This window comes from Salmo salar, chromosome ssa18, assembly GCF_905237065.1.
Source record: "Salmo salar chromosome ssa18, Ssal_v3.1, whole genome shotgun sequence".
NCBI classification, from domain to species: Eukaryota; Metazoa; Chordata; class Actinopteri; order Salmoniformes; family Salmonidae; genus Salmo; species Salmo salar.
In genome coordinates, this window is record NC_059459.1 from 50,850,138 (window position 1) to 50,874,597 (window position 24,460).

At 45.2% G+C, this 24,460-nt stretch overlaps 1 protein-coding gene across 12 annotated transcripts in view; it reads right to left on the bottom strand.

Moving 5' to 3' along the window:
• Positions 1–24,460, bottom strand: part of LOC106577444 (leucine-rich repeat and calponin homology domain-containing protein 4) — a 76,886-nt gene that overhangs the window by 13,372 nt on the left and 39,054 nt on the right. For 5 of the 12 annotated variants that reach the window (XR_006760451.1, XR_006760450.1, XR_006760447.1 and 2 more), the window contains exons 2-6: positions 19,021–19,165; positions 18,774–18,903; positions 18,278–18,383; positions 16,282–16,528; positions 4,362–4,517 (exon numbers count right to left, since the gene is read on the bottom strand). Coding sequence is in view for 1 of the 12 variants with exons in the window: in XM_014155424.2 (XP_014010899.1) it covers positions 6,069–6,072; positions 16,282–16,528; positions 18,278–18,383; positions 18,774–18,903; positions 19,021–19,165 (632 nt within the window). In the remaining 11 variants the exon portion in view is untranslated. Of the gene's footprint in view, positions 1–4,361; positions 4,518–5,991; positions 6,073–16,281; positions 16,529–18,277; positions 18,384–18,772; positions 18,904–19,020; positions 19,166–20,358; positions 20,496–24,278; positions 24,443–24,460 lie in introns of those variants that run through there. The other 7 variants (XR_006760455.1, XR_006760454.1, XR_006760452.1 and 4 more) reach the window with 3 other exon arrangements.

Here is a 24,460-nt window from a genome sequence, read left to right on the forward strand (position 1 = left end):
CTGGAACTAAACACCTCCCTCAACTGGATCCTGGATATCCTGACGGGCCGCCAACAGATGGTAAGGGTAGGTAACAACACATCCCCCACGCTGATCCTCAACACAGGGGCCCATCAGTCCCCTCCAGGCACGACTCCAACACCATCATGAAGTTTGCCGATGACACAACAGTGGTAGGCCTGATCACCGACAACGATGAGAGTCTATAGGGAGGAGGTCAGAAACCTGGCTGAGTGGTGCCAGGACAACAACCTCTCCCTTAATGTGTTCAAGACAAAGGAGATGATTGTGGACTACAGGAAAAGGAGGATCGAGCATGCCCCAATTCTCATCTACGGGGCTGTAGTGAAGCAGGTTGAGAGCGTCAAGTTCCTTGGTGTCCACATCACCAACAAACTATCATGGTCCAAACACATCAAGACAGTCATGAAGAGGGAACGACAAAGCCTATTCCCCTTCAGGAGACTGAAAAGATTTGGCATGGGTCCTCAGATCCTCAACAAGTTCTACAGCTGCACCATCGAGAGCAGCATGACTGGTTGCATCACTGCCTGGTATGGCAACTGCTTGGCCTCCGACCGCAAGGCACTACACACAGGGTAGTGCGTACGGTCCAGTAAAGTTTTTTTTTATTTAACTAGGCAAGTCAGTTAATAACAAATTCTTATTTACAATGACGGCCCTCACCGGCCAAACCCAGACGACGCTGGGCCAATTGTGCATCCCCCTATGGGACTCCCAATCATGGCCGGTTGTGATACAGCCTGGAATTGAATCAAGGTGTTTGTACTGACGCCTCAAGCACTGAGATGCAGTGCCATAGACCGCTGCGCCACTCGGGAGCCCTAGTCACTGGGGCCAAGCGTCCAGGATGTCTATACCAGGCGGTGTCAGTGGAAGGCTCTAAAACTTGTCAAAACCTCCAGCTACCCTAGTCATAGACTGCTGTCTCTGCTACCGCACGGCAAGCGGTACCGGAGCACCAAAAGGCCAAAAGGCTTCTTAACAGCTTCTACCCCCAAGCCATAAAACTCCTGAACAGCCAATTAAATGGCTACCCAGGCAATTTGCATTGCCCCCCTCTTTTATGCTGCTGCTACTCTCTGCTTATTATCTATGCATAGTCACTTTAACTCTACCTAGATGTACATATTACCTCAATTAACCGGTGCCACCACACATTGACTTTGTACTGGTACCACCTGTATATAGCCTCGCTACTGTTATTTTACTGCTGCTCTTTAATTATGTTATTTTTCTTAAAACTGTATTGCTGGTTAAGGGCTTGTTAGTAAGCATTTCAATGTTGTATTTGGCGCATGTGACAAATAAAATTTGACTTGACAATAGAGTGCTGAGTACCAGGCATTTAGCAAGTTTGGTACGCTACTAATGACCATCAGCAGCATCAGAGATTGGAGAAGCCTAATTACCGTGACTGAACAGTCGCATGGAATTTGACTGCGTTCTTCACCCGTGACCACCGGTGTGGCGGTCATACGGTCACTGCAACAGCCCTATCCTTGAGTGGCCCAGCCGGAACCTGGACTTGAACCCGATCTAACATCTCTGGAGAGACCTGAAAATAGCTATTCAGTGACACTCCCCATCCAACCTGACAGAGCTTGAGAGGATGGGCGAAACTCCCCAAATACAGGTGTGCTAAGCTTGTAGCGTCATACCCAAGAAGACGAGGCAGTAATCGCTGCTAAAGGTGCTTCAACAAAGTACTGAGTTAAATGGTCTGAATACTAATGTAAATGTAATATTTCAGTTTTAACATTTTTATAAATTAGTAAACATTTCTATAAACCTGTTTTTGCTTTGTCATTATGGGGTATTGTGTGTGGATTGATGAGAAAGAAACAATTTCATCAATTTTAGAATAAGGCAGTAACGCAACAAAATGTGAAAAAAGTCAAGGGGTCTGAAAACTTTCCAAATGCAATGTAAACAACTTTGCTACCATTATTATTAATATATTATTGATTGATTAACTATGTCTTATCAAATCACCCAGTAGTATTATTTTGCAGAGTTAGCTCCAAGTAAATGTTGCATTTTTTAAGCCATTCCTGAACCTGCGACCAAAAACAAGCTACATAACCTGTTATGGCTAGGGGGCAGTATTTTCACGGCTGGATAAAAAACGTACCCGATTTAATCTGGTTACTACTCCTGCCCAGTAACTAGAATATGCATATAATTATTGGCTTTGGATAGAAAACACTCCAACGTTTCTAAAACTGTTTGAATGGTGTCTGTGAGTATAACAGAACTCAAATGGCAGGTCAAAACCTGAGAGATTCCTTTACAGGAAGTGGCCTGTCTGACCATTTCTTGAACTTCTTTGCCATCTCCATCTTTTACAAAGGATCTCTGCTCTAACGTGACACTTCCTACGTCTTCCATGGGCGCTCAGAGCCCGGGAAAAACCTGAATGTCGTCATCCCAGCCCCAGGCTGAAACACATTATCGCCTTTCTCAAGTGGCCGATCAAGGGACTGTGGGCTTAGGGGCGTGCCCTGGCCGCCCCCGTCTTTGTGATTTTTCCTCTGTTTGCCGAAAAGGAGATTCCCGGTCGGAATATTATCGCTTTTTTACGAGATAAATTGCATAGAAATTGATTTTAAACAGCGGTTGACATGCTTCGAAGTACGGTAATGGAATATTTAGATTTTTTTTGTCACGAATTGCGCCATGCGCGCGACCCTGATTTACCATTTCGGATAGTGTCTGGGAAGCACGAACAAAACGCCGCTATTCGGATATAACGATGGATTATTTTGGACCAAACCAACATTTGTTATTGAAGTAGCAGTCCTGGGAGTGCATTCTGACGAAGACAACAAAAGGTAATCAAACTTTTATAATAGTAAATCTGATTTTGGTGAAGGCTAAACTTGCTGGGTGTCTAAATAGCTAGCCCGTGATGGCTGGGCTATGTACTTAGAATATTGCAAAATGTGCTTTCACCAAAAAGCTATTTTAAAATCGGACATATCGAGTGCATAGAGGAGTTCTGTATCTATAATTCTTAAAATAATTGTTATGCTTTTTGTGAACGTTTATCGTGAGTAATTTAGTAAATTGTTAGCAAATTCCCCGGAAGTTTGCGGGGGGTATGCTAGTTCTGAACGTCACATGCTAATGTAAAAAGCGGTTTTTTGATATAAATATGAACTTGATTGAACAAAACATGCATGTATTGTATAACATAATGTCCTAGGGTTGTCATCTGATGAAGATCATCAAAGGTTAGTGCTGCATTTAGCTGTCTTCTGGGTTTTTGTGACATTATATGCTAGCTTGAAAAATGGGTGTCTGATTATTTCTGGCTTGGTACTCTGCTGACATAATCTAATGTTTTGCTTTCGTTGTAAAGCCTTTTTGAAATCGGACAGTGTGGTTAGATAAAGGAGAGTTATCTTTAAAATGCTGTGAAATAGTCATATGTTTGAAAAATTGAAGTTTTTGTATTTTTGAGGAATTTGTAATTCGCGCCACGCCTATCATTGGATATTGGAGCAGGTGTTCCGCTAGCGGAACGTCTAGATGTAAGAGGTTAATGTTGTTTTACTGTCTGTAATATCCTTTATCCTCCCTCTACCCTCTCCCCCTCTTGTCTTTGTTTTCACAGTGAATAGGGAGGCAGAGCCGGTGATTTTCATAGATGGCAGTGTCACCGAGGAGGAAGAAGAGGAGTGCAGGACAAATCATCCCACTCCCCCGCATGTTAGGAGGATGCCTTTATAAATGCTTTATTAACTCTTATAAGCATGTTATGAATGTCTTATGACTAGTAGATGGGTATCTAACAGTGTCATGGTGTTTTTCTCAGGAGAAGACCGGGAAGTCCTCACCATCTCCTCAAACACAAGACTCTTCTATATGCAGGTGAGTCACACACATACACACACGACTCAACACTCATATTGTCACGTGAACATTGAATCTGCACCCTCAGCCATGTTCCCACAAGGTTTTGTGATTGTGGTGTTTGTGTGTCAATGAGTTTCAACTTCTCTGTTCCTGCGCCCGTTTCAGTGTGGATTCAACAGTTTGACTGGCTGGCTTTATGTACACAGTTTCATATACAGCAACCGCCAGGACAGATACTCTTTTTATCACAATCTGTTTTTCTCTCGCTGCCTTGTTTTACAAGGTCACCCTCTCATAGAGTGTGTGAAATGTCAATAGACTACGGTTCCCATTACTTACACCACTCACTGACTGACTGGCCTAACAAGGGGAACACACACACACACACACACACACACACACACACACAACCAGGGTAAATAATTCACTCACTACTGCTAGGTTTATAAAGAGAGACCACAACAATTCTGCTTACTTACTTTCTCAACAGTTTGTTAATTTTGGTGACTGGGGATGAGTGATTTACATTGTAGTCTTTGGCTGTATTCACACAGAAGGTTCCAACTGTTTGCCTCTGGTGGTTGGCTGCAGTGGTTAAATTGTGGATTGAAGAGTCATGGGTTGGAGTCCTGTGACTGTGAGAAGCTTTTGTTAGCAGGACATTGACACTATTATCTGACATCAAGCCACTCCAACCAACCGTCAATGGGAGGCTATGTTGACTCAAAATATGACATCATCATAGAATGTTTGGTGTTTGCCATCAGTCTAATCTGTAACAGACACATGTTTTTATCACTCATCACTCTCCCTTTTTCTTTTCTCTCTCTCTTTCTTTCTCTCCCCCCAGGACTAGTATCAGTGTGGAGGTAGGGGGCTGTGGAGGTAGGCCCCTGTCCCCCTCCAGTCCCACCTTGGAGGAGAGAAGGAGACCAGGCACCCTGCTCATCTGGCATGAGAGGGAGAGGGCCCAGCAGCAGAAGAGAGACTACCGGGCCAGAGACAACAGGTTAGTAGAGGGAGCAAGTGAGTTTTATCATCCGTTGTACAATGGAAGGTTTGAGGCTGCACACAAAGCAATATACAGTTGCAGTCAAATATATTGGCACCCTTTAATGATTTACATATTTCTTTTCAAATACATTTAAATGTAGAACTTTTGGTGTTTACACGTGGATTTGTTTGACTTCGAACTGCACAGGACCAAGAAAAATGTTGATTTTTCACTTTAAAGTAATGGCCTGGATAGAAATCCAGGGCTTAAAAACAAAGGTGTCATTGTATGCTGACAATTCATGTTCTCTTTTAAATCAGCAATTCGGGTTTTTGCACAGCCTCAGAGGATCTAGATAATTTTTCTAACCTTTCTGGATTAAAACCGAATTATGTGTGTACAATATTACGTATTGGATCTCTAATAAATACAACTTTTACATTACCTTAAAGTTTACCAATATATTGGTCTGATGGTGAAGTGGACATACTCTGTATTCATATCCTGAAAGAAAGAAATGATCTCACTGCAATACATTTTAATAGGAAGTTAGCCAAATTAGATAAGATTTTGCTACCATGGAATGGACAACACTTGTCTATTTGTGGAAAAATCACCCTGATTTAACTTTTTAGTCATATTCCAGTTTACCTAATTACTTATGGCCCTGCCTACACCAAACGACTTGTTTTTTAAATTATATGAGCAAAAACATATTCATTCAACTTTATTTGGAACGGCAAGCCAGACGAAATTAAATGGGCCTATTTATATAATGAATCTGAATTCAGCTATGCTAACATAATTGCAAAAGGGTTTTCTAATGATCAATTAGCCTTTTAAAATGATAAACTTGGATTAGCTAACAACGTGCAATTGGAACATAGGAATGATGGTTGCTGATAATGGGCCTCTGTACACTTATGTACAGTCATGGCCAAAAGTTTTGAGAATGACACAAATATTAATTTTCACAAAGTCTGCTGCCTCAATTTGTATGACGACAATTTGCATATACTCCAGAAAGGACCAGCTGACATCATGTCAGTGATTCTCTCGTTAACACAGGTGTGAGTATAGACGAGGACAAGGCTGGAGATCACTGTCATGCTGATTGAGTTCGAATAACAGACTGGAAGCTTCAAAAGGAGGGTGGTGCTTGGAATCATTGTTCTTCCTCTGTCAGCCATGGTTACCTGCAAGGAAACAGGCGCCATCATCATTGCTTTGCACAAAAAGGGCTTCACAGGCAAGGATATTGCTGCCAGTAAGATTGCACCTAAATCAACCATTTATCGGATCAACAAGAACTTCAAGGAGAGCTGTTCAATTGTTGTGAGGAAGGCTTCAGGGCGCCCAAGAAAGTCCAGCAAGCACCAGGAGCGTCTCCTAAAGTTGATTCAGCTGCTGGATCAGGGCACCACCAGTACAGAGCTTGCTCAGGAATGGCAGCAGGCAGGTGTGAGTGCATGCACAGTGAGGCGAAGACTTTTGGAGGATGGCCTGGTGTCAAGAAGGGCCGCAAAGAAGCCACTTCTCTCCAGGAAAAACATCAGGGACAGACTGATATTCTGCAAAAGATACAGGGATTGGAGTGCTGAGGACTGGGGTAAAGTCATTTTCTCTGATGAATCCCCTTTCCGATTGTTTGGGGCATCTGGAAAAAGCCTTTCCGGAGAAGACAAGGTGAGCGCTACCATCCTGTGTCATGCCAACAGTAAAGCATCCTGAGACCATTCATGTGTGGGGTTGCTTCTCAGCCAAGGGAGTGGGCTCACTCTCACAATTTTGCCTAAGAACACAGCCATGAATAAAGAATGGTACCAACACATCCTATGAGAGCAACTTCTCCCAACTATCCAGGAACAGTTTGGTGACGAACAATGCCTTTTCCAGCATGATGGAGCACCTTGCCATAAGGCAAAAGTGATAACTAAGTGGCTTGGGGAACAAAACATCGATATTTTGGGACCATGGCCAGGAAACTCCCCAGACCTTAATCCCATTGAGAACTTGTCGTCAGTGCACAAGTAAAAAAACAGTACACACACACACACCAGTATACACACCAGTACACACACACACACACACCAGTACACACACACCCACACACCAGTACACAAGTACAAACCAGTACACACACTCACACCAGTACCCCCACACACACACACCAGTACCCATACACACACCAGTACCCATACACACACCAGTACAAATGTACAAACACACACACACACACACGTACAGGTACAAACCAGTACACTAACACACACACACACACACCAGTACAAACACCAGTACAAACACACACACACACACACACACACCAGTACGAACACCCACCAGTACACAGGTACACAAACACCAGTACACCCGTACACACACACCCAAGTACAAACACACACACCAGTACACAAACACACCCAAGTACACACACACCCACCCCAGTACACACCCACCCACACCAGTACACACACACACACCCAAGTACAAACACCAGTACAAACACACACACACCAGTACACACACACACACACAAGTACCCCCACACACACACACCAGTACACACACACCAGTACACACACACACACACACACACCAGTACACCCGTACACACAGACCCAAGTACAAACACACACACCCACCCCAGTACACACACACCCACCCACCCCAGTACACACCCACCCCAGTACACACACACACACCCACCCAAGTACAAACACCAGTACCACACACACACACACACACACACCAGTACCCACACACACACACACACACACACCAGTACCCCCCCACACACACACACACCCACCCCAGTACACACACACACCCCAGTACACACCCACACACACCCAAGTACAAACACCAGTACCACACACACACACCAGTACCCACACACACACACAAGTACACACACACAAACACCAGTACCCACACACACACAAACACACACACACACCAAGACACCCACACACCAGGACACCCACACACACACACGTACAAACACCAGTACACACACACACGTACAAACACCAGTACACACACACACACACCAGTACACACACACACAAACACCAGTACACACACACACACCAGTACTAACACCCACACACACCAGTACACACCCACACACACCAGTACACACCCACACACACACACCCAAGTACAAACACCAGTACACACACACACACCCCAGTATGCACACACACAAACACCAGTACACCCCCAAGTACACACACACACACACCAGTACAAAGACACACCCACCCACACACCAGTACAAACACACAACCACACACCAGTACGCTCACACACACACACAGTACACACACACCAGTACAGACACCCACACACCAGTACACCCCCCCTCACACACACCAGTACAAAAACACCCCCACCAGTACACACTCCCACCAACACACCAGTGCACAAGTACAAACACACTCACACCAGTACACCCACACCCACACCAGTACATACACACCAGAACACAAGTACACACACACTAGTACACAGGTACACACACACACCCACCCACCCACCAGTGCACAAGTACAAACCAGCAAAAATGCACCAGTACACACTCACACCAGTACAAATCACACACACCCCAGTACACACACACACACACACACACACACACACACACACACACACACACACACACACACACACATACCAGTACACCCCCCACGCAAACCAGTACACACACACACACACACCCACCCACCAGTACAAACACACACCCACCAGTACAAACACACACCCACCAACCAGTGCACAAGTACAAACCAGTACACACCAGCAAAAACGCACCAGTACACACTCACACCAGTACAAATCACACACCCCAGTACACACACTCACAAACCAGTACACACACACACACACACACACACACACCCAAGTACAAACACCAGTACACCGACACACCAGGACACACACACACAAGTAAAAACACACCAGTACACACACACCCACACCAGTACACCCAAACACCCACACACAAGTACAAACACACACCAGTACAAACACCAGTACACACACCAGTACACCCACACCAGGACACCCACACACACACCAGTACACCAATACACACACACACACACCCAAGTACAAACACCAGTACACACACACACCAGTACACCCAAACACAAGTACAAACACCCACACACACACACACACACACACACACACACACACACACACAAGTACAAACACCAGTACACACACACCAGTACAAACACACACACCAGTACAAACACCAGTACACACACACACACACACACACAAGTAAAAACACACCAGTACACACACACACACAGACACACACACCAGTACACCCAAACACCAGTACACACACACACACCCAAGTACAAACACCAGTACAAACACACACACACCAGTACAAACACACACCAGTACAAACACACCACACACACACGTACAAACACCAGTACACACACCAGTACACACACACACACACCAGTACACCCAAGTACAAACACCAGTACACACACACACACACACACCAGGACACCCACCCACCCACACACACACACACACACACCAATACAAACACACACACACACACACACACACACACACACACACACACACACACATACAAACACCAACACCGACACACCAGGACACACACACACAAAAAACACACCAGTACACACACACACACACCCCAGTACACCCAAACACCCACACACAAGTACAAACACACACCAGTACAAACACCAGTACACACACCAGTACACCCAAGTACAAACACCAGTACACCCACACCAGGACACCCACACACACACCAGTACACCAATACACACACAAGTACAAACACCAGTACACACACACACACCAGTACACCCAAACACCAGTACACCCAAACACACACACACACACACATCCCAGTACACACACACACACACATCCCAGTACACACACACACACACATCCCAGTACACACACACACACACACATCCCAGTACACACACACACACACACACACACACACACACACACACACACACACACACACACACACACACACACACACACACACACACACACACACACACACACACACACACACACACACACACACTCCCAGTACACACACACACACACACACACACACACACACCCCCCAGTACACACACACACACACACCCCAGTACACACACACACACACACACACACACCCCAGTACACACACACACACACCCCAGTACACACACACACACCCCAGTACACACACACACACCCCAGTACACACACACACACACACACACACCCCAGTACACACACACCCTAGTACACACACACACAAGTACACACCCAAGTACAAACACACACACCAGTACACCCAAATACAAACACCAGTACAAACACACACACACACACACACACACGTACAAACACCAGTACACACACACACACCAGTACACCCAAGTACAAACACCAGGACCCCCCCCCACACACACACACAACCACAGACCAGTATACACACACATCCCAGTACACACACACACACACGCACACACCAGTACACACATCCAAGTACAAACAAACACACACATACCAGGACACCCACACACCAATACACCGACACACCAGTACACACACCCAAGTACAAATACACACATACCAGGACACCCACACACATACACACACACACACACCAGTACAAACACACACACCAGTACACCCAAATACAAACACCAGTACAAACACACACACACATCAGGACACCCACACCAGTACACCCACACCAGTACACACACACACACACACACACACACTCAGGACACCCACACCAGTACACCCACACACACACACACACACACACACACACACACACACAGATCCAAGTACAAACACACACATACCAGGACACCCACACACCAATACACCGACACACCAGTACACACACCCAAGTACAAACACACACATACCAGGACACCCACACCAGTACACCCACACACACACACGTACAAACACCAGTACACACACACCAGTACACCCAAGTACAAACACCAGTACACACACCAGTACACCCAAGTACAAACACCAGGACCCCCCCCCACACACACAAGTACACCCAAACACCCAAGTACAAACACCAGTACACCCACACCAATACACCCACACACACAAGTACAAACACACACCAGTACAAACACCAGTACACACACACACCAGTACACCCAAACACCAGGACACCCACACACACACACCAGTACAAACACCAGTACACACCCACACCAGGACGGACACACACACACACACACCAGTACACCCAAATACAAACACCAGTACAAACACACACCCACACCAGTACACACACACACGTGTACAAACACCAGTACACACACACGGACACCCACACACCAGGACACCCACGTACAAACACCAGGACACCCACGTACAAACACCAGTACACACACACACACACACACACCCAACACACACACACACACACACACACACACACACACACACACACCAGTACAAACACCAGTACACACACACACACACACCAGTACACCAATACACCCACACCAGTACACCCAAACACCAATAGACCCACACACCAGTACACACAAACACCCAAGTACACACACCAGTACACACACACACCCAAGTACAAACACCAGTACACACACACACCCAAGTACAAACACCAGTACACACACACACACACACACACACACGTACAAACACCAGTACACACACACACACACACACACACACACACACACACACACACACACACACACACACACACAACAAACAGGACACCCACAAGTACAAACACCAGTACACACACACACACACACACACACACCAGTACAAACACACACACCAGGACACCCACAAGTACAAACACCAGTACAAACACACACACCAGTACAAACACACACACCAGTACAAACACACACACCAGTACAAACACACACACCAGTACACCCAAACACCCACGTACAAACACCAGTACAACCCCCCCCCCACACCAGTACAAACACACACACACACACACACACACACACACACACACACACACACACACACACACACCAGTACACCCAAGTACAAACACCAGTACACACACACACACACACACACACACACACGAGGACACCCACACACCCACACACCAGGACACCCACAAGTACAAACACCAGTACAAACACACACCAATACACCCACACACCAATACACCCACACACCAATACACCCACACACACCCAAGTACAAACACCAGTACACACACACACCAGGACACCCACACACCAGGACACCCACAAGTACAAACACACACCAGTACACAAGTACACACACACACCCACACCAGTACACACACCAGGACACCCACAAGTACAAACACCAGTACAAACACACACACACACCCAGGTACAAACACCAGTACAAACACCAGTACAAACACACACACACCAGGACACCCACAAGTACAAACACCAGTACAAACACCAGTACAAACACACACACACACACACCCACGTACAAAATAGTACACACACACTCACACCAGTGCACCCACACCAGTGCACCCACCAGTGCAAACACACACCCACATACCAGTACACCCACACACCCAAGTACAAACACAAACACACACACCCCAGTACAAACACAAACACACACCCACATACCAGTACACCCACACACCCAAGTACAAACACAAACACACACACCCCAGTACAAACACAAACACACAAACACACACACACACACACACAAAATAGTACACACACACTCACAGCAGTACACCCACACACACACACACACACACACACTCACAGCAGTACCCCCACACACACACCAGTACACAGGTACACACACCACAGGTACACACACACCAGAACACAAGTACACACACACACACCCACCCGTACACACACACACCTACATACCAGTACACACACACACACACACACCTACATACCAGTACACACACACGCACCAGCACACCGAATCACCAGTACACACACACACCAGTACACACACATACACACAAGTACACCCACACCCAAATAACACAAGTACACACACCCACAAGTACAAAATAGTACACACACACACACACACACACACCAGTACACCCACACACACACTCACAGCAGTACACCCACACCCACCCACCAGTACACAGGTACACACACCACAGGTACACACACACACACCAGAACACAAGTACACACACACACACACCCACCCGTACACAGGTACACACACACACACACACACACACACACACACACCCTACATACCAGTACACACACGCACCTGTACACCGACTCACCAGTACACACACACGTACACAAGTATAAACACCAGTACACAAGTATAAACACCAGTACACACACACACAAGTATAAACACCAGTACACACACAAGTATAAACACCAGTACAAAACACTAGTACACACACAAGTACAAAACACCAGTACACAAGTACAAACACCAAATCAAATTGTATTTGTCACATACACATGGTTAGCAGATGTTAATGCGAGTGCAGCGAAATGTTTGTGCTTCTAGTTCCGACCATGCAGTAATATCTAACAAGTAATCTAACCTAACAATTTCACAACAACTACCTTATACACACAAGCGTAAAGGAATGAATAAGAATATGTACATAAAAATATATGAATGAGTGATGCCCGAACGGCACAGGCAAGATGCAGTATATGGTATAGAGTACAGTATATACATATGAGATGAGTAATGTAGGGTATGTAAACATTAGTGGCATTGTTTAAAAAAGTGGCTAGTGATACATTTATTACAGCAATTTTTCCATTATTAAAGTGGCTAGAGTTGAGTCAGTATGTTGGCATCAGCCCCTCAAATGTTCGTGATGGCTGTTTAACAGTCTGATGGCCTTGAGATAGAAGCTGTTTTCCAGTCTCTCGGTCCCCGCTTTGATGCACCTGTACTGACCACGCCTTCTGGATGATAGCGGGGTGAACAGGCAGTGGCTCGGGTGGTTGTTGTCCTTGATGATCTTTTTGGCCTTCCTGTGACATCGGGTGGTGTAGGTGTCCTGGAGGGCAGGTAGTTTGCCCCCGGTGACGCGTTGTGCAGACCTTACTATCCTCTGGAGAGCCTTGCGGTTGTGGGCAGGGCAGTTGCCGTACCAGGCGGTGATACAGCCCGACAGTATGCTCTCGATTGTGCTTTTGGTGACAAGCCGAATTTCTTCAGCCTCCTGAGGTTGAAGAGGCGCTGCAGCGTCTTCTTCACCACGCTATCTGTGTGGGTGGACCATTTCAGTTTGTCCGTGATGTGTACGCCGAGGAACTTAAAACTTCCCACCTTCTCCACTACTGTCCCGTCGATGTGGATAGGGGGCTGCTCCCTCTACTGTTTCCTGAAGTCCACGAACATCTCCTTTGTTTTGCTGACATTGAGTGTGAGGTTATTTTCCTGACACCACACTCCGAGGGCCCTCACCTCCTCCCTGTAGGCCGTCTCGTCGTTGTTGGTAATCAAGCCTACCACTGTAGTGTTGTCTGCAAACTTGATTGAGTTGGAGTCACGCATGGCCACGCAGTCATGGGTGAACAGGGAGTACAGGAGAGGGCTGAGAACGCACCCTTGTGGGGTCCCAGTGTTGAGGATTAGCGGGGTGGAGATGTTGTTACCTACCCTCACCACCTGGGGGCGGCCCATCAGGAAGTCCAGGACGCAGTTGCATAGGGTGGGGTTGAGACCCAGGGTCTTGAGCTTAATGACGAGTTTAGAGGGTACTATGGTGTTAACCTCTTAGGGCTAGGTGGCAGTATTTACACGGCTGGATAAAAAACGTACCCGATTTAATCTGGTTACTACTCCTACCCAGTAACTAGAATATGCATATACTTATTAGAAATGGATAGAAAACACCCTAAAGTCTGACCATTTATTGGCTTTCTTTGACATCTCTTTCCAAAACAAAGGATCTCTGCGGTAACGTGACACTTCCCACGGCTCCCATAGGCTCTCAGAGCCCGGGAAAAAGCTGAATGTCGTCATTCCAGCCCCAGGCTGAAACACATTATCGCCTTTGTCAAGTGGCCGATCAGGGGACAGTGGGCTTAGGCGCGTGCACTGATCGCCCCCGTCTTTCTTTTTTTTCCCTCTATTTACCGAAATGCAGATTCCCGGTCGGAATATTATCGCTTTTTTACGAGATAAATTGCATAAAAATTTATTTTAAACAGCGGTTGACATGCTTCGAAGTACGGTAATGGAATATTTAGAATTTATTTGTCACGAAATGCGCCATGCTCGTAACCCTGATTTACCATTTCGGATAGTTTCTTGAACGCACGAACAAAACGCCGCTGTTTGGATATAACGATGGATTATTTGGGACCAAACCAACATTTGTTATTGAAGTAGAAGTCCTGGGAGTGCATTCTGACAAAGAACATCAAAGGTAATCAAACTTTTGTAATAGTAAATCTGATTTTGGTAAAGGCTAAACTTGCTGGGTGTCTAAATAGCTAGCCCGTGATGGCTGGGCTATGTACTTAGAATATTGCAAAATGTGCTTTCACCAAAAAAGCTATTTTAAAATCGGACATATCGAGTGCATAGAGGAGTTCTGTATCTATAATTCTTAAAATAATTGTTATGCTTTTTGTGAACGTTTATCGTGAGTAATTTAGTAAATTCCCCGGAAGTTTGCGGGGGGTATGCTAGTTCTGAACGTCACATGCTAATGTAAAAAGCTGGTTTTTGATATAAATATGAACTTGATTGAACAAAACATGCATGTATTGTATAACATAATGTCCTAGGGTTGTCATCTGATGAAGATCATCAAAGGTTAGTGCTACATTTAGCTGTGGTTTGGGTTTATGTGACATTATATGCTAGCTTGAAAAATGGGTGTCTGATTATTTCTGGTTGGGTACTCTGCTGACATAATCTAATGTTTTGGTTTCGTTGTAAAGCCTTTTTGAAAATCGGACAGTGTGGTTAGATAAAGGAGAGTCTTGTCTTTAAAATGGTGTAAAATAGTCATATGTTTGAGAAATTGAAGTAATAGCATTTCTAAGGTATTTGAATATCGCGCCACGGGATTAGATTGGCTGTTGCGTAGGTGGGACGATTTGGTGCCACCTACCCTAGAGAGGTTAAATGCTGAGCTGTAGTCGATTAACAGCATTCTTACACACAGACCAGTACACACACCCACCAGTACACACACAGTTAAAAAGTATACAATAGTACAGGAGAAAACTCCTCTATATCCTCCCATCCTCTCCCACTCTCCTCCCTCCCTTACTCATCTCTTATAATGATAATAAAATGAAGTTAAGCCATTTAGATAATCTCTCTCCAAATATCCCCCTCCCTCTCTCCCATCCCATCCCTCTCACCAGCTGTTGTACCCGGTGGGTCTCAGGGCTCTCTCCAGTTCCTCCTGGCTTCTCTTGCAGGCCTCGATGTTGAGGAACTTGAAGATGTGGAACTTCCCCTTGGAACAGACCTGGGCCGTCGGCTGCTGCAAGGGGTTGTTGTCCAATATAATGGTCTGGAGGTGGCGCAGGTGGCGGTAGCACACGGGCACGTGGGAGATGCAGTTACAGGAAACGTCTAACCGGACCAGGGGCAACTCTGACAACTCTGAGAGGGAGGGTGTAGTTTAATATCGAGCTGATATCCAATCATCATGGAAATTAGCGTATCATGGGAAATAATAAAATAAAGTTTCGGCAGTATCAATTCAATGCTTTAAATGAAACTATGGTTTAGCATTCCAGTTTAATTCAATTAAAATAAGGCCTCGATCATCATTTCTCAAACTGTTTTGACTCATATGAAGGAGGAACTTGTGTTAGTGGTAACCTAAGTTATCTTGCATTGAGAGCCTGTAGTCAATAGGTTGGAGTTTTGAGGAGAGCTCAAGGCAGGATTGGAGAATGGAGGGGTGCTGTGAGGCCAGAGCTATACTGGTACCTTACAGGACATACCGTCACAGGCAGCCAGGTTGTTTTGCTGTGCGATTTCAGTGCCATGTTGTTTGCCGTATATTCCAGACTATGTGCCGCAACTTTTTTCCCACGCTTTGAACCCCGCGGCTTAAACAATGACGCGGCTAATATATGGATTTTTCCCGCTTTCCATTTTTTTCTCCCAAAAAACACATTCTGTGACGTGCTCAGTTTTTTGGCGGCATGAAGCTTTCATTAGACCAAGGAAATTGCCGAACGGGTTAAGGTCAAACAACTTTTTTGTTTACTGTTTAGATTAAATCGAGCGCTCTCAAACTTCCCATCATTCTGATTACGGTAGTCATTTTGTCACCCTCATCATGGCAAAGACACAGAGAAATGCATATGATGCAGCTTTCAAGTTGAAGGCCATTGATCTGGCTGTTGGAAAAGGAAATAGAGCTGCTGCACGGGAGCTTGGTCTTAATGAGTCGGTGATAAGACGTTGGAAAAAGCAGCGTGAGGAATTGACAACTAAAGCTTACTGCAAATTTTGTATTTTTTGTTACAAGCCGTGTTTCGTTAAAGCCTATTTATTTTTGTTACAAGCCGTGTTTTGTTAAAGCCTGTGTAAAGTTCATTTGTTTCAATGTACCGGTAGGCACCTGCGGCTTATAGACATGTGCGGCTTATTTATGTTCAAAATAATAATTTGTTTTAAATTCAGTGGGTGCGGCTTATATTCAGGTGCGCTTAATAGTCCGGAAATTACAGTAATATTAATTTATGGTTTGTTTGTGCTAAAGCATCTGGTAGTGGTACTTAGGCCTATACTTCTGGGGTTGTCTGGTGTGTTTAACAACTGAGTTAAAGAGCGGTTAAGCGTTAGAAAGGAGTCAGTGGTGGAAGTAGCGCGTCAACAACTAGGTTAGGAAAAGGTGGACTTAAAGGAAAAAAGGGGTGAGAGTCATCGGGGGCATTACAGAAGACTCGATAACTCAAGGGTCCAACTCTAGGGTCAATAACAATATTAGGTACAGAGTAGCCCAATTCTGAGAAAAAGGGTCAGACCTTCACATTTTAAGATTTGTTTTAAGAATATTAGTAATGTACTTAGGCAAAGGAGACTTAAGGTTTCAGAGAAAGACTACACTTTAGCTTGGAGAACTGTTAAGGACTTAGGGTAGGGTAGGGTTAGTGTATACAGTGTGTAAAGCATAGAAGTTGAAGCCATGATGGTATACTTACTGTATCTAAGGGATCAGAGACGGGTATTGAGAGACTTAGTGGGGAGTCGGGACACAGGAGCTGCGGGGTGGATAGTGGTATACAGGCCAGGAAACTTTATTTTGGGGGGGGGGGGTTCAGGGAGACACTGAAGCACGGAGGTGGGGTGTATAGGGTGTATGAAGGGGTCAAAGGTCAGGTGTGTGTGTCTTACCTTTGGGCAGCATGGTGAGCCGATTCCTTCTCAGGTTGAGGTCTCTCAGGCACTCCAGCTGACCCAGCTCCACCGGAAGACACTGCAGATCATTACAACTCACATCCTACAGGAGCGGGAGATGGGAAACAAAATAATCAAAAGTCTAACTGCAACCCAGGCTTACACACCAAAGACAGAACAAGCGGGGGGGGTGAAGAAGCGAGAGAGGAAAAAAATGAGCTTTAGGTCAGAACAGAGACACAATATGACAGAAATGCAGGTGTGAGAGTCAGCAAGAGGGCAGAAATAAAACAATTAGAGCAGGAGAGTATGAAGAGAGGAACAGATAGAGTACCTAAGGTAAACGTGACCGCAAGAGTTAAAGACTGCAAGAGATATAGCTTGAGCAAAGATGGCAAAAGGAGAGAGAAATACCTAGAGAAAAAGACCGAGATCAGAGAGCCCTGTGTGTGGTAGTGGGTAAATTGAGGCATGGGTATATGTTACTACGTACCAGCTGTCGGAGGTGTGTGAGGGTGTGTATGGAGGCGGGCAGGGCCAACAGCTTGTTGTTGCTGACGATCAGGACTCGCAGGAGGGGGAGCTGACACACCGAGGGGGGCAGGTTGGAGATAAGGTTACGGCTGCAAGGACGGAGACACACAGAACAATGATGAAAAGTCATACACGCACAAGCAGGCAACTGAACAGGTGCAACGACTTGAAAAGTTGTTTGTGCGACCAGTATGTGTATGTGTTACCTGAGGTTAAGGTAAGTGAGAGCCTGTAGATGACAAAGGCTGGGGGTGAGGGAGCGAATACAGTTGTGGTACAGGCTGAGCGTCTCCAAGGAGATGAACTGGCACAGCTCCTCTGGCAGCTCACAGAGACGGTTCTTAGACAGGTCTGAAACAAGAAGGACCAAACACAGTCATATTGGACAACGACAACCACTCACATTCCATAATATTGCCATGAGACACAAAAATAATCAATAACCATCAATGATACTGAAATTAGACAAATAGAACCAATCACCGACAATCATCATTATAAAGCCATAGAAACAAAAAAGTCCTATCACAATCAATGATCCTGATGAGACAAAAAGTGACCTATTACAATGACACAGGAAAGGGGAAAAGGAATCACACGTGATTAAATAGGATAAATGAACGGATTGTCAGACCAGTAACAATCTGTGAGACAAAGAGAGGTCTACAAAGAGGTCTGGAGAAAGTCACCATTCACCTTCATATGGGTTTGTGGGTAGATGAATCACTCAGGGAGACACGCACACACACACACAAGCCGCTGACTATATACATATAGCAGGGTTCCCATTAGGAAAATTTGCAACTGAAGTGCAACTGAAGCAAAAAAAATCAGTAATGCCGAGCACAAATTACAATAAGATGCATTTACGATCTGCGTTTACAAATGCAGCAAGAGATTTCTGAAGTGTTTATTTTTTATTCCTGCATGAAAAAAGATAGGGGTGTTAATGGATAATTCGAAGTTTAACTTCCTACTTATAAGTAAGCTACTGAATTAATAAGGTGACGGGCCATCATATTGTGTAAGCTTCTGCCATGTTTGAGAAGTCAAAATCCTTTGGATGAGTTCTGTGTTATCTTTTGATTTCCTTGCGTTTTTCTCCTCTCCATTCTCGACCAGTGTGCTCTCCTCCCCCATCTTCTCCTAGCAGAGCATGCAGGCCAACCGCCCTAGCGACTCCAAACAGACACAGTGTGTACACATGCTGCTTTAGAGGCAGTACTGTTCTTCCTTCAGACACGCATGCGTCACAACTTTGTTCATTTGCACAATGTCTCTCATTCACATCCACTTGTAAATGTCCAAAATGACATTCAGTACCTCCTACCTACAGCACCAGTCTAAAGTTTGGACACACCTACTCATTCAAGGGTTTTCCTTTATTCTTACTATTTTATACATTGTAGAATAATAGTGAAGACATCAAAACTATGAAATAACATATGGAAACATGTAGTAAACAAAAAAAAATATTCTTCAAAGTAGCCACCATTTGCCTTGACAGCTTTGCACACTCTTGGCATTCTCTCAACCAGCTTCACCTGGAATGCTTTTTCAACAGTCTTGGGTTGAGGTCTGGTGATTGTGGAGGCCAGGTCATTTGATGCAGCACTCCATCACTCTCCTTCTTGGTCAAATAGCCCTTACACAGCCTGGAGGTGTGTTTTGGGTCATTGTCCTGTTGAAAAACAAATGATAGTCCCACTAAGCACAAACCAGATGGGATGGCGTATCGCTGCAGAATGTTAATTTAATCTGCTTCTTAATATGCCTCACCTGTCAGGTGGATGGATTATTTTAGCAAAGGAGAAATGCTCACCAACAGGGATGTAAACAAATTTGAGAGAAATAACATTGTGTAGATGGAACATTTCTGGGATCTTTTATTTCAGCTCATGACATTTACATTTACGTCATTTAGCAGACGCTCTTATCCAGAGCGACTTAGAAATTGGTGCATTCACCTTATGATATCCAGTGGAACAACCACTTTACAATAGTACATGTCTTTTTTTGGGGGGGGGGGGGGTCAGAAGGATTGCTTTATCCTATCCCAGGTATTCCTTAAAGAGGTGGGGTTTCAGGTGTCTACGGAAGGTGGTGATTGACTCCGCTGTCCTGGCGTCGTGAGGGAGCTTGTTCCACCATTGGGGTGCCAGAGCAGCGAACAGTTTTGACTGGGCTGAGCGGGAACTGTGCTTCCACAGAGGTAGGGGGGCCAGCAGGCCAGAGGTGGATGAACGCAGTGCCCTTGTTTGGGTGTAGGGCCTGATCAGAGCCTGAAGGTACGGAGGTGCCGTTCCCCTCACAGCTCCGTAGGCAAGCACCATGGCCTTGTAGCAGATGCGAGCTTCAACTGGAAACCAGTGGAGTGTGCGGAGGAGCGGGGTGACGTGAGAGAACTTGGGAAGGTTGAACACCAGACGGGCTGCGGCGTTCTGGATGAGCTGTAGGGGTTTAATGGCACAGGCAGGGAGCCCCGCCAACAGGGAGTTGCAGTAATCCAGACGGGAGATGACAAGTGCCTGGATTAGGACCTGCGCCGCTTCCTGTGTAAGGCAGGGTCGTACTCTGCGAATGTTGTAGAGCATGAACCTACAGGATCGGGTCACCGCCTTGATGTTAGCGGAGAACGACAGGGTGTTGTCCAGGGTCACGCCGAGGCTCTTAGCACTCTGGGAGGAGGACACAATAGAGTTGTCCACCGTGATGGCGAGATCATGGAAAGGGCAGTCCTTCCCCGGGAGGAAGAGCAGCTCCGTCTTGCCGAGGTTCAGCTTGAGGTGGTGATCCGTCATCCACACTGATATGTCTGCCAGACATGCAGAGATGCGATTCGCCACCTGGTTATCAGAAGGGGGAAAGGAGAAGATTAATTGTGTGTCGTCTGCGTAGCAATGATAGGAGAGACCATGTGAGGATATGACAGAGCCAAGTGACTTGGTGTATAGCGAGAATAGGAGAGGGCCTAGAACTGAGCCTTGGGGGACACCAGTGGTGAGAGCACGTGGTGCGGAGACGGATTCTCGCCACGCCACCTGGTAGGCGCGACCTGTCAGGTAGGACGCAATCCAAGAGTGAGACGCGCCAGAGATACCCAACTCGGAGAGGGTGGAGAGGAGGATCTGATGGTTCACAGTATCAAAGCCATGACACATGGGACCAACACTTTACATGGTGTGTTTATATTTTTGTTCAGTGTAAATGAAATTCGTTAAGGCTGGTTCATTGAGAGAAAGCTTACTTTACAATGCTTTGCCTGCTCAAAGTGAGCTGCTGCTGATGGGAAGTCAAAACTGTCCAACTCCTTGGAGCAGCTTGCAATGAGCATCAGCCTCGTTAACTTGTCCTCAATAAGGCGAACTTAAGGCCGTCTTTAATGTTTTGGATTAAGAATCTCCTCGGGGGCACACTAGAAATGGGGATAATCAACACAATCTTCACCAATTTTGCCCAATCAGGGAACACTTAGCTGAAGTCCCTTATGAGGACCTTGCTTGAGTAAACATATAAACACAGACACTAATTTCCAAGCAGTTTGAGGATTTATTAGCCTATCAAGTATATATGCCTTTGAAGTTGGAACACATTGACTGGTATTTCCATCAATGAAAAAGCATTTTTTGTAATGGATAATTTTTTTTCTCACGGACAATTTGGTATTTATCGGCTTTTCATATATAATTATTTTTGTCAAAAGGCGGCATTTACCGGCGAACAGAAACCCTGCCATAGAGACATGTTATTTTGACTCATTATTTATATTAATAATTCACTGGGTATTCATTCCTTGTGTCACTTTTTTTCCTTCAACTCTGCATTGTTGGAAAAGGACACGTAAGTGAGCATTTTAATGTTAGTCTACATCTATTGTCTACGACACATGTGACAAATAATATTTGATTTGACTGACCTGGACAAAGACACACAGAAAAAGGACTCGACGACACACACACTTGTTCCTGGGCATCGCCAGCAGTCATACTTTGGTATTTCTGATTGATTTTTTAGATTCTGTCTAGAAAAAATAATGCCCTACTCTCATCCAAGTCCGCTCCCCTTTTCCATCTCTCCACCACTCTTTTTCTGTCTCTCCATCATGTTTTTTTTTTAGCTTTTAATTTCTCTCACCCTGTTTCTCAAGTTTCTTTCTCTTCCTCATCTCTCTCTCCCTCATCACTCCCTCTCTCTCTCATCCCACCATCCCCCTCCGTCCTGTAGCCCGTCTTCCCCTCATCACTCTGTAATGACAGCGTCTTGGCAGTAAATTCTCCACACTGAGTGCGCTCCCGTAGAGATCCTGTAATTAGCATCTCCTCTCTGCTCTACAGAAATATTTTCATGACCCCCATAACACATTGTATGTGAGTGTGCATGCATGTACGTGCATATGTAGGCCTATTGTACATACTTGTGCATGTCTGTATACAAGCAAGAGAGAGACAGAGGTACAGAAAGAGGCCACGATTTAGCACAGTTGAATGTGTGGCAAACATTGCTAACTATTTTGGTCAATTACCAACCAAATAATTATTGAACCAAAGCATAACAAACCACCGCATTTAAATCATGGAAAGAGGTCTTGCAAAATGGCTGAATAAAAACAGTGTAGTTATTCCTTCCGCAAGGCAATCAAACAAGCGAAATTCCGGTACAGGGACAAAAATGGAGTCGCAATTCAATGGCTCAGACACGAGATGTATGTGGCATGGTCTAAAGGAAATCACAGACTACAAAAAGAAAACCAGCCATGTCACGGACATTGACATCACACTTCCAGACAAACTAAACACCTTCTTTGCCCGTTTTGAGGATAATACAGTGCAACCGTCGCAAACCGCTAACACAATCCTGTCTCGGAGCTCTACAGACAATTCCTTTGACCTCATGACTTAGTATTTGCTCTGACATGCACTGTCAACTGTGGGACCTTATATAGACAGGTGTGTACCTTTCCAAATCATGTCCAGTCAACTGAATTTACCACAGGTGGACTCCAAGCTCAATTTCGAGTCTCATTGCAAAGGATCTGAATCGTTAAGCAAATAAGGCATTTGTCTTTTATTTTTAATACAGTTGCAAAGATTTCTAAAAACCTGTTTTCCCTTGGTCATTATGGGGTATTGTGTGTAGACTACTGAGGATTAAAAAAAAACAATATTAGAATAAGGCTGTAACGTAAAAAAAAAAGTGGAAAAAGTCAAGGGGTACAGTAACAGGATGTGGATTGTGCTGTAACCAGTGTAACATGTCTCATGCTAATGCTATTACTTGATGACCCATGGTTCATATGTCATGCAGATGAGCCATTTTATAATTGACCAACCACACTGGATATTCATTCAGACGTGCTGGTGGGTAGTTCACATGAGGAAATATTGCTAACTATTTTGGTCGATTACCAACCAAATAATTATTGAATCACAAAGCATAACAAAAAAATGAATATAGCATGTCTTACCTCTCTTTCAGTGTTGGGGTTTGCACAACCACAACTGGTACAGCTTCAGGTTCCCACCTGTGTGTTTGTGACGTCACTGTACCGAATTGTATAGCTAGATGCATTTTTTGGGGTGTTCCTGGGCCAAAAACGCTGTCAACCACTTAGCTAGCTAGCATTATCATCTACAAACCAAACACAAT